Below are 13,545 nucleotides of genomic sequence, written 5' to 3' on the forward strand. Positions count from 1 at the left end.
TGTACTATATTTATTTCTCTACACTCACTTTATTGGTAAAATTACTGTTACATTAAAGATGGAGCTGGGTGTAGTAAGATGTCCGCTGTCTTCTTCTGAGAGCAGGTTTTCTGTCAGATTAGGCAACTTGGTAGCAGCTGTACGCATACGCAGGTGAGGGAACGATGCGTGTACGCATCTGCAGTTGACAGAACGTCACTTCCATTACCAAATCTGACGGAACACAGGCAAACACAGCCCTCAGACAGGTATATGCTTAAAGTGATTTTAAACAATCACCTTGTAAAACAATTCATTCAGTTTTAAACAGAAATGAAAGGCAAAACATTTGTGTATAGATATAAAAAAAATTATTATACATATATTTTTTCCCTTTTTTTCCTTGTCAAAAATATTTAAATAAATTCAATAAGATTAAGTACAATAAAATATTGTATATTGTACAATTTAGAGTATTTATATAATAATTATATGTTGTTACAATTATAGAATTAATCATGAAGTAAGGCTTTATGAAAAATCAAAGTAATTAAATAACAATCAATTATGAGCTAAACCAATTGTGATGTAGACATTCAAATATTGTGTAATATTAAAGATTATGAAAAACTAAGTACAGATTTCCTGAGCAATCTTGGATTAATGAATTGTATTTCAATACTAATGATATCTTTGTAACCTAAGGTACAACTAAATCATAAGGTGTAAAGAGAGTCAGAGTAGAGAAAGGAAGAATAAGGTAGAGAGTGAAGAGTAAAGAAGACATATTAAATGAGGGGTCCACCGGGTCGATCCAGAAGTCACAGTCAGACCTATACAGTCAGCATGAGTTCAAATCATCTACCATGGCCATAAAACATTGTCATTGAATGATAATGGTAGGGAGTGTTCTAACCAAGGCTGCCATAGTTTACGAAATTTAGGTATTTGGTTTTGTTCAATAGCAGCCATTTTAGCGTGTACCATAAAATTATTCATTCTTTGTTTGGTCTCGGCCCACTTCAAAGAGGGGGTCTTCCAAGCTCTCGCCACTGTTTGTTTTGCTGCTGTGAGCAAAAATACAAATAGTTTAAATTGGGCATGAGTTAGACACTCTGGCTTGAGGCAGAGTAGTGTCGTTGCAAGGTTAGGGTGAAGGGTAATATTGAACATTTTGGAAGCGTGTGTAAATATTTCTTTCCAAAATGTCTGTATTATTGGACAGGACCACCAAGTGTGCTTGTATGTAACTTCTTCTAAACAACCGCAAAAACAGTGATTTGAGTAATCAGGGGTAAATTTAGCAATTTTGGTTGGTACCAAGTACCACCGAGTTAATACCTTATAATTTGTTTCCATGGCTAGTACATTGGGGGAGGATGATTTAATTGTGGACCAAATTTTAACCCACTCCACCTCGTCCAGAGTGTATTCCAAGTCCTCCTCCCATTTCCGCACATAAGTAGGTATATCCTTATCAGAGTTTATTAGTAATTGAGAATAGAGGGAAGAAATTTGTCCTATAGCATGTGGATCATTTTTGCATGTGGATTCAAAACTAGTGAAGCGGGTCAAAGGTACATCAGAAATGGTATTAGGTGTAAAGAAATTTTTTATTTGAAAGTATCGGAACAATTACGATTGAGGGATACCGTGTGTTTCGCAGAGAGACGGATGCATGCTGGGTAAAAGGTTGAGTTTTTGAAAAAAGAGAGGAGGGGGTTGTGTAAAGATTGCAATTTATGTTGAAATTTAAGCCTGTCCCAGAGGGATAAGTAATGTTTAGTAATAGGATTACTTAAGCCAAGATGGTTTTTGGAATGTATCCATAATATATTGGAGATCGATAAAGGGTCACAATCATAAGCCTCTATCAAAACCCATAATGGAATTTCCTGAGTGGCATGATATTTTGTTAAAACTAGCTATGTGGGCTGCTCTATAGTAAGTGGCAAAATTTGGTACTCCAAGACCACCTAAATTTTTAGGTAAGTATAATGTTTTAAGAGGTACACACGGTTTTGAGGATCCCCAAATAAATTTCGATATTCTTTTCTGGATAATGCGTATATAGTGGGCGGGGACTGCAATCGGTAATACTCTAAATAAATATAGTAGTTTAGGTAAAATTGACATTTTAACAACATTTATTTTCCCCAACCAGGAGATGGGAAGGTGGGACCAGCTGTCCATTAGGTTCGTAATGTGTTTTAAAATGCTAGGGTAATTAGCAGAGTATAAGTCTGATAAAGAGGCTGTAAGGTGAATTCCTAAGAACGGAATTGATCCCTCTGCCCATGTGAAGGGGAGTGCTACTTTTGCTGAATTTAATTCTAATGTTGAAAGCGATATGTTTAATGCTATACATTTCTTGGAATTTATCTGTAGCCCTGATATGGTAGAAAATTTGTTGAGAATAGTTAACAAATTTGGGCCTGAGACTTGGGGAGATGATAGAAACAATAAAATATCGTCTGCAAATAAGCTAAGTTTATGATGGATTCCACCTAATTCTATTCCAGTGATGGTTGGTTCTAATCTAAGGTATTGAGCTAAAGGTTCTATTAAAAGAGCAAATAATAAGGGGGAAAGTGGGCAACCCTGTCTAGTGCCTCTTTCTATGTTAAAGTGTTCCGATTTATATCCTGCGTATTTTATGTAGGCTTGGGGTTTGTTATAAAGAGCTGCTATCCAACTAGTGAAGTGGGGGCCAAATCCCCATTTCTGGAGAGTGTAGTGTAAATAAGGCCAGGTTACTGACTCGAAGGCTTTTCTTATGTCTAGAGACAGAAAGCATGTAGGAATTCGTCTTTTTTTGGCTATGTACGCCAAGAGGTTGCTCAACGTACGTTATCACTTGCTTGCCTTGTTGGCATAAATTCAACTTGGTCATTATGTATACGTTTACCAATTATCTTGTTAAGTCGGGTAGCTAGGATTTTTATGTCTTGATTTAGGAGGGAAATGGGACGGAAGTTTGTGCAGGATGTATTATCTGAGTGGGGTTTGGGGATCATGCAAATAATAGATAATAATGATTCACGTCTAAAAGAGTAGTCATCTATTAGATTGTTGAATGCTTCCTCTAATATAGGAGAAAGAGTTTCAGAAATGTTTTATAATATAAGGCTGAATATCCATCTGGGCCAGGCCTTTTGTTAATTTTCAGTTCTTTTATGGTTTTCAAAACTTCTGCTGATGTTATGCGTTCTTCCAGCAATATTTTTTGTGTGTGTGTTAGTTTAGTTAGATTTATTTTAGAGAAGAAGCTATCCACAGCAGACTGATTGAATTCTTTTGATTCTGAATATAATGATGTTAAATATTTACAGAATTTTTGAACGATTTTTAAGAGGATCACTCGTATAAGTGTTATTTGATATTTTAAGTTTGATTGGATTTGATTGTCTGTCAATAGATTTCAGCGTGCAAGCTAGAAGGGTATTAGGTTTGTTTGATTTCATGTAGAACATGTGTTTTGATCTGCGTAATGTCTTATCTGCTGATTCTGTTAAGAATAAATCATATTCTAATCTGGCTTTTTCCAATTGTTCTTTTGATTTAGAGGAGGGATTGCTTTGAAATGAAGCAAAAGCAGTGTTAAAGTTGGATTCTAATTTTCGTGCTAGGCCAATGCGTTCTCTTTTAATCAGTGCCATTTGTCGTTGGATCAATCCCCGCATCACAGGCTTATGTGCTTCCCATAAAGTAAGCGGAGAAACCTCTGGGTTAGTGTTAAATTCTAGATAATCCTTAATACCTTGTTCAATTATTTGACTATGTAAGGGGTTCTTAATTATGATGTCAGGAAGGTACCACGTTGAGTCATGGGCTTTAGGGATGGTAGAGGATATTGTGGTGTATATTGCATTATGATCTGACCAAGGAATGGGGATTATGCTGGATGTAAGAATTTCCGGTACCATAGCTGTGATTAGAAAAATGTGGTCTATGCGCGTGGAAAACTTATATGGTTGTGAATAGTAGGTAAAGCATCTTTTGGATGGATTACATTCTCTCCAAGAGTCTACTAGATGATACAGAGAGAGTGGTTTAGAAAATGAATGATTGCTTGTGTTGCAAGAGGGAATATAAGGCGATTTGTTTAGAAATGGGAGGAGGACCTGGTTGGAGTCACTGCATATGATGACTGTACCCAATTTATGAGTATTTACCACTTGTAATAAGTGTGAAAAAAATGGGGTTGGTTGTTTATTAGGAGCATAGTATGATACTATCGTTACCGCATTGTCCATAATGTGACCAGTGATAATAAGATAACGCCCCTCAGGGTCTTTAATTTCTGATTGGATTAAGAACGGGGTAGATCTGTGGAAGGCTATAAGGGTTCCCCTCTTCTTGGTGCTGGCCGAGGCTGTAAAGACTTGTGGTAAAAAGGACTCATATATTTAGGAGTAGAATTCACTGCAGAGTGAGTTTCTTGTAGGCATATTATATGAGCCTTCTTAGCTTGAAAGGAACTAAATGCTTTTGTTCTTTTTTGTGGTGTGTTGATTCCCTGAACATTCAGGGAAAGGATGTTTAAGGGTGCCATGATAAATGATTTAAAAGGTAATACTCACCAGTGTCTGTTAGTGTCCGACTGGATGAATCGACCCATGTGGACACAAAGAAGGGGTAGGGAGGAGGGACAAGAGCCGTTAGGAGTATAGAAAGATAGAGAAAACTGAAAATAAAAAGGATAAAGTTAGATAAGATGCAAAAAAGCATGTAATGAAAAGTAAGGTTTACCCGTGATGGTGGGAATAGGCCACCATCAGGGGGAACATAGCCTGCGTCATCTGCCCACATATTATATATGGGCAGACGAGGAGGGCAAATTGGGGCACACTGAACGTCCGTGTGAGGAAGAAAAGCCCTAATAATATTATTTAAACCAAGACAAGAAACAAGAAAATGCTAAATGATTTGACGAAAAAATTAATACAAATAAATTCCGCTTGGTGTTGGGTTATATTAATCCTAGAGTAAATGGAATGTTATAAATTGCAATAAAGGTAACCATCAAATAAAAACTAGAACATGCTAAAACAGAACAGAGCCTAGATCTCTGAATAAATCTTATTAATAACTTTGTAAAATAAGAAGACCAGTCAGCAACCTTAGGTAATGGCTTTTAAAAATAAAATAAAGTAAAATAAAGTAAAATAAAATAAGACCTTCCATGTTGTCTTTAAACGTCTGGTCCCAGAGGGGGAGGACGGGGGGGGGGGGGGAGGGGGGAAAGGGAACCAAAAATACTAGACCAAAACAGTACATAGATCTCTTAGTTAATTTTGTTAATACATTTTTAACCTGAGAGGACCAGCCAGCAACCTAGGATGATGACTTTTTCCATTTTTTTTTTTTTGTTTTCCCTTTCCTTTTTTGTTTTTTTCCCCCTTACCACCTCCCACAGACAAAATAAAAATAGAATAAAATCCAATAAGATTTTCCACATAGTCTTGAAGAGTTTGGTCACAAAAAAAAAAAAAAAAAAAAAATGTAATATATGGTGGTGAATGGGGGAAGGGGAATTAAATAAATGTAAACATAGAATTAGACAAATAGACATACATACAAGTAATAATTTTCGCATTTGAGCCTACTTATATATTGGTCTTCACGTATTCAATACATAAGTATATGAATTTACTTAAATAAATAAGTATGCTCTCTATCATATCAATAAGTGGACTAAGATTAGGTGTTGCAATATTTTGTTTTGAATTTAGGAAGTCAAATGAGTTTTTATCTGGGTTTCAAAAATAATGGGTATGTGGAGAGGAAATAAAAATTGGCTAAGTTATGGTTCAATATGATAACGAATCAAGGGATCTGCTTATATTATTCAGTCCATGGTTTCTACAATTTGTTGTAAAGGGGAATCCAAACGGCTTCTCTTGTGAGAGTGGGAATTGAATCCATTGTTTCCAGAAAGTTTGGTGGATTTTTGTGAAGAAGATGACGCTGATCTTCTGCGTGGGGAACTGGTGTTAGAAACGGTATCCAATAAATGCAGTTTTGTAGAGTTTGCTGTAATTCTTCCTCTGATCTGCAGATGAATTTTGAGCCTTTGCATGCAAAATGTATAGAAAAGGGGAAACCCCATTGGTAGTTTATGTGATGATTTTGTAATATCAGAAGTAGGGGTTTCATTGCTCGGCGTTTGTTTATAGAGTTGAAAAAGGTCAGCAAATAGTTGGTACTTCTGTCCTTGAAAAGATAAGTCATTTCTTTCTCTTGCTGCTGCTAGCAGATTCTCCTTAGTACGATGAAAGTGAAATTTCGCAATTATATCGCGTGGTGGACCTCCTGCTTTCTTAGGTGCAAGAGTGCGATGGATTCTATCCATTTCAAAATGGTCTGCTGACAATGTAGGCAGAAGTTCCTGAAATAAGGCAGTAATGGTAGTTTGCAGGTCTGTCACTGACTCTGGGATACCTCTGATTCTAATATTGGAGCGTCTAGCTCTAGTCTCAAAATCTTCTAATTTTGTTTGTAAAGCTATATTTTCCTCCTTAAGATTATCCAGTTCATACATGTATTCCTGTGTTGTAATTTCTATTTCATCCACTCTGGTTTCCAGCGCTTCTGTGCGGCTGCCCAGCTCCCTTATATCTTTTGTGAGGCTTTTAGTAATATGTTCTGAAGTTTGCCTCAGAGCTTTGTTAAGCATTTTTTCAAATTGCCTTAATAGTGCTGGAGAGGCAGGGGAATTTTGTGAAATAGACTGTATGTCATTAATTTCTGAGTCTGACTCACCAGGAGAGGCTGTCTGTATAGGCTGGTGTTTCTGTGAGAGCGCTGAGGCTTTTGAGGAGGAAGGTATCGACATCATTTTAGCTGCAGTGCGCGCTTTGGTTTCCTTAATGGAGGGGTTTTTGTTTTTGGTGCGGATGCCTCCTAACACCATAATTTTTGCTCCAAATGATACCTCTGCGTTCCAGGAGTTGTCTGGTGTGTATCTGTGTGCCTGGGACCAGCGGGCTCCGGTTATTTAGTAGCTTTTCTCCTCACACAGAGCGGAGGTCTAACAGTGCATGACAGTTCCTGTCAGAGTCCAGCTGCTGCTCCCTTTTTCCCTTTTTTCATAAGTGATCACATTCCCTCTGTTCTCAGCTGCCTAAGAGCTGGGGGAGGAGAAGCTACAACACACTGAGCATCCCACTGAATGGCTGTGCAGGGGATGTTTCAGCACAATTCTGATCATTGGGTGAGTTCCCAGCACAGCTAAAGAACTGACCATGATGTGTTATCATGCCTAGTGTGGTCAGCTTTTAATAGGAAAGCAGAGGGACTGACAGGATCACCAAGGATTTCACACAAATAAAGCAATACAAAGAGAACAGGATATGTTTTCATACAAGTACATGGTACAGCAGGCACCTATCAGGAATATTGAATGTTGGGTTTACAAACACTTTAAGTAAGCCCATGCGAACGAGTGCTTCTTTGCTTGCCAATAATGGGCCTAAAAAATAAAACTAATGTAAGCCACCATATCTACAAACTAGAAAACTGCGCTATATTACATTTTTGTTTTTAAGTTTATATATAGATTTCACCTGATATAAATTTTACTTTGCCAGGCTAGAACAAGAGCTGGAGTGAAACCGATGATATTCCCTGACCCCGCAACTTCACAAACAGATGTTCTGAAATCTACATTTGGCTCGGTAGAAAAAGGTAACTTGACCAAATAAAAAGATTGAGCCATGTGTTGCTATATTATTTAATATATGGTAAAAGATGGTTCTTGTTTTCTAAATGTATTAAAGGGTAAATAAGGAAACAATATAATGTTTGATTGGGCATTATCTTTTAGATACCCACCTCATCCCCTTAAAAAAAGAGCACTGGATCCTTCATCAGCTCAAGGGGATGGGGCAAGCAATTTTAACCACTTCAGCCCCGGAAGGTTTCACCCCCTTCATGACCAGGCCATTTTTTCCGATACGGCACAGCCTCGCTTCAACTGACAACTGTGCATTCATGCAACACTGTACCCAAACAAAATTTATGTCCTTTTTTCCCTCAAATAGAGCTTTCTTTTGGCGGTGTTTGATCACCTCTGCAGTTTTTATTTTTTGCACTATTAACAAAAAAAGACCGACAAATTTGAAAATAAAACAATATTTTTACTTTCTGCAAAAAACACATCCAATAAAAAAAATGTAAAAAATGTAATTTCTCCATCAATTTAGGCCAATATGTATTCTTCTACATATTTTTGGAAAAAAAATCCCAATAAGCGAATACTGATTGGTTTGCGCAAAAGTTATTGCGTCTACATACACTGGGAAATTTTTAAGGCATTTTCTTTTACTAATAATGTCGGCGACATCGCAGCGGACAAATTGGACACTAAGTGACACTTTTTGGGGACAGGTAACAATAATACAGTGATCAGTTCTAAAAAAAAAAAAGCACTGTCACTGTATACATGTCACTGGCAGGAAAGGGGTTAACATCGGGGGCGATCAAAGTATGCTCCTAGGAAGTGATTTCTAACTGTGGAGGGAATGATTTAAGTGGAGGAAGAGAGAAATCTGTGTTCCTTGCTTAATTTTGTTGAGAAATCACTTTAAAAAAACAAGCCAAAAAATGCCATCTTGAGTAAGGGTAGATGATTCAAGTAGTGTTTACATCATGGAATTCATCTGCCCTTAGCCCAGGCGAGCAGGCAGGAGGGTGCGCTTAGCTGAGAAATCACTTCCTCCCCTCCTCCAGATGAAAGAAAAAAAGACTCATTGTAGGTATCATTTTGGCTAGGCCAGAAACCAGGAAGAAACTGAAGAAATGTAAAAAAAAAAAAAAAATTAAAACAAGAAAATATACCGGTAACTACTTTTTTTTATATATTTACTAATGCTAGTAGCAGAATAATTATATAAAAAATATTTATGATTGAATAATTTATTATTGATTGAGAGAGTTTAGTTTTGCTTTAAATGAATGAAACAGCCCTGCAGTTGCCTTTAGCTGAACATACATGGATTGAATGTCAGCTGGTTAAGCAGGGACCATCGATCGTCTTGGGTAGAACCAGCCTGTCAGGGCATAGGGCTGCTGGAGGCATTCCTCCATCAACACTGACTGTGTTGATGGGGGGAGTCAAGTGATTTTATTTCCTTCCACCCGTGATGGAAGGAAAGAAAATTAAGTAATCTATGGGCTGCTTTAACCACTTCCGTACCATGATATAACTAAAAGAGGGCAACAGAGTGTCTTTATTGTTCAAGGGGCGTGCATCCAGCACACTGTGTGATCGCTGTGTCCTTCGGACACAGCTGATTACAGATCGAAGTAAAGGGCCAATCACAGTGACCCTTTATCATGTGATCGGCTGTGTCCAATCCCAGCTGATCACAGTGTAAACAGACTTGCTGGTTATCGGCAGTACTTTCCACATGACCTGTGACAGCGTGAGGAAAGCAGAGCCAGTAACCGGCCAGTGTCACAGGGGACATGTACACAGATAATCAGGGCACTGATCATCAGTGCAGCCCCATCAATGCCCATCAGTGCAACAGTGCCTCCTATTAGTGCCTCCTCACCAGTGTTGCCTCATCAGTGCCCATCAGTGTAGCCTATCAGTGCACATTAGTGTAGCCTCATCAGAGCACATCAGTGAAAAAGAAAAATTACTTATTTGCTTTTTTTTTTTTTTTTTAACAGTTTACATTTTTTTGTTTAACAATATAATAAAAAAACCCAGTGGTGATTAAATACCACCAAAATAAAGCTCTATCTGTCTCAAAAAGAAAAAAGATAAAAATGTCATATGAGTACAGTGTTGCATGACCGCGCAATTGTCATTCAAAGTGCGGTAGTGCTGAAAGCTGAAAATTGGCCTGGCAAAGAAGGGGGTAAGAGTGTCCAGTAAGCAAGTGATTAATATAAGGCTACTTTCACACTGAGGCGCTTTACAGGCACTACAGCGCTAAAAATAGCGCCTGTATAGCACCTGTAAAGAGCCTCTCCTGTGTCTCCAGTGTGAAAGCCCAAGAGCTTTCACACTGGAGTGGTGTGCTTGCAGGACAAGAAAGTCCTGCAAGCCGCATCTTTGCAGCGCTGTAGGAGCAGTGTATACACGGCTCCTAATGCGCCTCTGCCCATTGAAAACAATGTGGCAGCGCCGCCAAACCACTGGAATAGCACGCTGCAGCTATGCGGGCGGTTTTAACCCTTTTGCGGCCGCTAGCGGGGTTAAAACCACCCCTCTAGTGGCCGAATAGCGCCAATGCGGCGGTAAAAATATTGCCGTTTTACCAACGGCGCCTGCCCGCCCCAGTGTGAAAGTAGTCTAATGTGTAAACACAACCTTGGGAAGGCTGGATGAGAGGATAAGGGAAATAAATGTTACAGAATTAAGGGTAAAGTGGTTCCCTCTCCTGTGGATACCAAGATTTGGTTTTTGCGTTTTTTCCTTTTTGCTGCCTGAAATGTGTATGGTATATAAATAGATATATTATGCTACTTTTGATATAAAAGTGAAGGGTGAACCGCAGTGTATTATGTAAATTTAGGGGGGTGTTTGATAAATGTTGGGGGGTGGGTGCAAAGAATAAGCGTGGGATGTATAAATGTATATTTGTTCTTTGTCTTTTTATACAAATAAAAATGACTTTAATCAAAATAAAAAAACACAACCTTGGACCAATCAGAAACTTTGAAGCTGCAGCCATTCATCACATGACAGTATCAGGTCTTTTCTATTTGGCCGCAGTTCCAAGGTACATAATTGGCTACATATAAATATGAAGAAGGAAGACTGTGAACAAGGACATTGACACTTGCATATCTCTAATAATAAGCTTTATTAAAAACCTGCTAATTAGTAAATCTATTCATCCACACCAACCCCCTATAAAACTGACAACATTTTAAATAAAATGTAAAAACCCCTCAAGGGAAGGAAAAAGAAGGAGAGATAAATGAAAAAAACAGCAAGAATGAGAAAAAAAACCTTTCCTGACAAACGCCATTGCAGCATACGTGTGGGTTTACCCCGCCTCCACTCGCCCCCCATAGGACCACTCTCCCATAAATCTTTGCTCAAAGCCAGTAGCTGTGTACCTTTTTTGTCCTCCTCCTAAGGACCAGTATGGTTATTCATCTATCTAAAGTTTTTTTCTCTCTTCGATCAAGACCAGCCGGCGCCGAGCATTGGGAAGACAGGTCACGATACTGTTGATGTTGGGATTTCTCTGTAGGCAGCTTGCAGCAGTTTCCCTAAATGCTGTGTGCAATTATCACAGGTACATGCTCTGCATTAAAATTCAAAAAGTCGCGCAAAAAAAATGAAATGAAAGTGGCAACAGGCAGGTGCCTAAAGGCCTCAAAAAATATGGGGCTAAATTGTGGTCACTAAGCAAATGCTGATCAGTATGTGAATGCACCAAAAAAAATTAAAATAAACTTATAAAACACAGATATTGCTATATATAAGTAGCTTAATACGGATGACAAGTGAATGCCTAAAAACACTAAGGCAAAATATGAGAGTGTGACAAATAAATGTCTGAAGAGAACCGTGTCACAAAACTAAAAAATAATGTTCAGTGTATAAATAAACTAAACATATAAATTCAAAAAAGAAAAAAGTTCATAGCTGTGCAAAAACAGCAGTGATTATAGTCCGTACATGGTTGGTAGCACACATACAAATGAAGTAATAAGTGTCCCCAAGTGCTGAGTGGATATGGAACCAAAACTTGCTGCAGTGAATAAGGTGCGTAGACAGACCTCCACCGTTCAAAAACTGCTGCCTCTTACCAGAAAAAGTTGGTCTCTTAATTATGGGAGACCTAAAGGGCGGATGGCTACAACCCCAGCCAGGGATCTGTACAACAGGCACTTGTTGTCATCCGAATCCAGGGACTCCCTCCGCCAGTCACACCTCAGTTAGTAGGATGTATCCCCATAAAAGAGATAAAAAGCTCCACATAGCATAAAATCTAACGTTTATTGAATAAAAAAGGTATGGATTGCACTTACAAAAGCAGTAGCATATAAGAGCATGTATGCAAGCCGGCCGACTCCAAGACAACCCGTGTCTTCCGGGTATACGAATTGCGGTGTCGTCGGGACGTAGTTTTTTTTTTTTTTTCATTGTCAGCGATCAGTGCGATTAAAAATGCACGAATCACTGTGTAAATGACACTGGCAGTGAAGGGGTTAACCACTAGGGGGCGGGGAGGGGTTAAGTGTGTCCTAGGGAGTGATTACTAACTGTAGGGGGATGGGCTGTGTGGGTGACGTCACTGATCTCTGCTCCGATGACAGGGGGCAGAGATCGAGTGACACTTGTCACTAGGCAGAACGGGGAGATGCTGTTTACAACGGCATCTCCCCGTTCATCCGCTCCGTGAGGCGATCGCGGGTATCCCCGCGGCGATCGAGTCCGCGGGACCCGCGACCTGACTCACGGAGCTCCCGGCTGGCGCACGCATGCAATGGCACGGCGGGAAATTCAAATGGACGTACAGGTACGCCCATTTGCCCAACCGTGCCACTCTGCCGACGTACATTGGCGTGCGCTGGTCCGGAAGCGGTTAATCACTTCAATACTAGGCACTTTCACCCCCCCCTTTACCAGACTAATTTTCAGCTTTCAGCGTTGTCAAACTGTGAATGAGAATTGCGCCGTCATGTAACACTGTACCCAAATTAAATTTTTATCTTTTTTTTCACACAAATAGAGCTTAATTTTGGTGGTATGTAATCACCACGTGGGTTTTTATTTTTTACGCTACAAATAAAAAAATACCAAAAATTTTCCAAAAAATTAATTTTTCTTAGTTTCTGTAATAACATTTTGCAAATAAGTAATTTTTCTTCATAAATGTTGACCAAAAATTATGCTGCTACATTTCTTTGGTAAAAAATAACCCAAATCAGTGTTTATTTGGTGTTGGCAGTAGGTATGGGCCGCCCCCCCCCGTTCGGTTCGCACCAGAACATGCGAACAGGCAAAAAATTTGTTCGAACACGCGAACACCGTTAAAGTCTATGGGACACGAACATGAAAAATCAAAGGTGCTAATTTTAAAGGCTTATATGCATGGTATTGTCTTAAAAAGTGTTTGGGGACCTGGGTCCTGCCCCAGGGGACATGCATCAATGCAAAAAAAAGTTTTAAAAACGGCCGTTTTTTCGGGAGCAGTGATTTTAATAATGCTTAAAATGAAACAATAAAAGTGTAATATTCCTTTAAATTTTGTACCTGGGGGGTGTCTATAGTATGCCTGTAAAGTGGCGCATGTTTCCCGTGTTTAGAACAGTCTGACAACAAAATGACATTTCTAAAGGAAAAAAAGTAATTTAAAACTACTCGCGGCTATAATGAATTGTCGGTCAGGCAATACACATGAAGGTTCATTGATAAAAACGGCATGGGATTGCCCAACTGGGTAACCCCAAACCAAAATTGAAAAAAAAAAATGCGTGGAGGTCCCCCTAAAATCCATACCAGGCCTTTCAGGTCTGGTATGGATATTAAGGGAAACCCTGTGCCAAAATGTGAAAAAAAAATGGCGTGGGGTCCCCCTTAAAATCCAT

At 39.0% G+C, this 13,545-nt stretch overlaps 1 protein-coding gene across 1 annotated transcript in view; it reads left to right on the forward strand.

The window, feature by feature from the left end:
* Positions 1-13,545, forward strand: part of LOC141128072 (multidrug and toxin extrusion protein 2-like) — a 540,585-nt gene that overhangs the window by 497,852 nt on the left and 29,188 nt on the right. Inside the window, exon 16 of the mRNA XM_073615139.1 lies at positions 7,572-7,668. Within this exon, the coding sequence (XP_073471240.1) occupies positions 7,572-7,668 (97 nt within the window). The remainder of the gene's footprint in view (positions 1-7,571; positions 7,669-13,545) is intronic.

The sequence above is a fragment of the Aquarana catesbeiana genome, linkage group LG02 (assembly GCF_042186555.1).
Source record: "Aquarana catesbeiana isolate 2022-GZ linkage group LG02, ASM4218655v1, whole genome shotgun sequence".
NCBI lineage: Eukaryota > Metazoa > Chordata > Amphibia > Anura > Ranidae > Aquarana > Aquarana catesbeiana.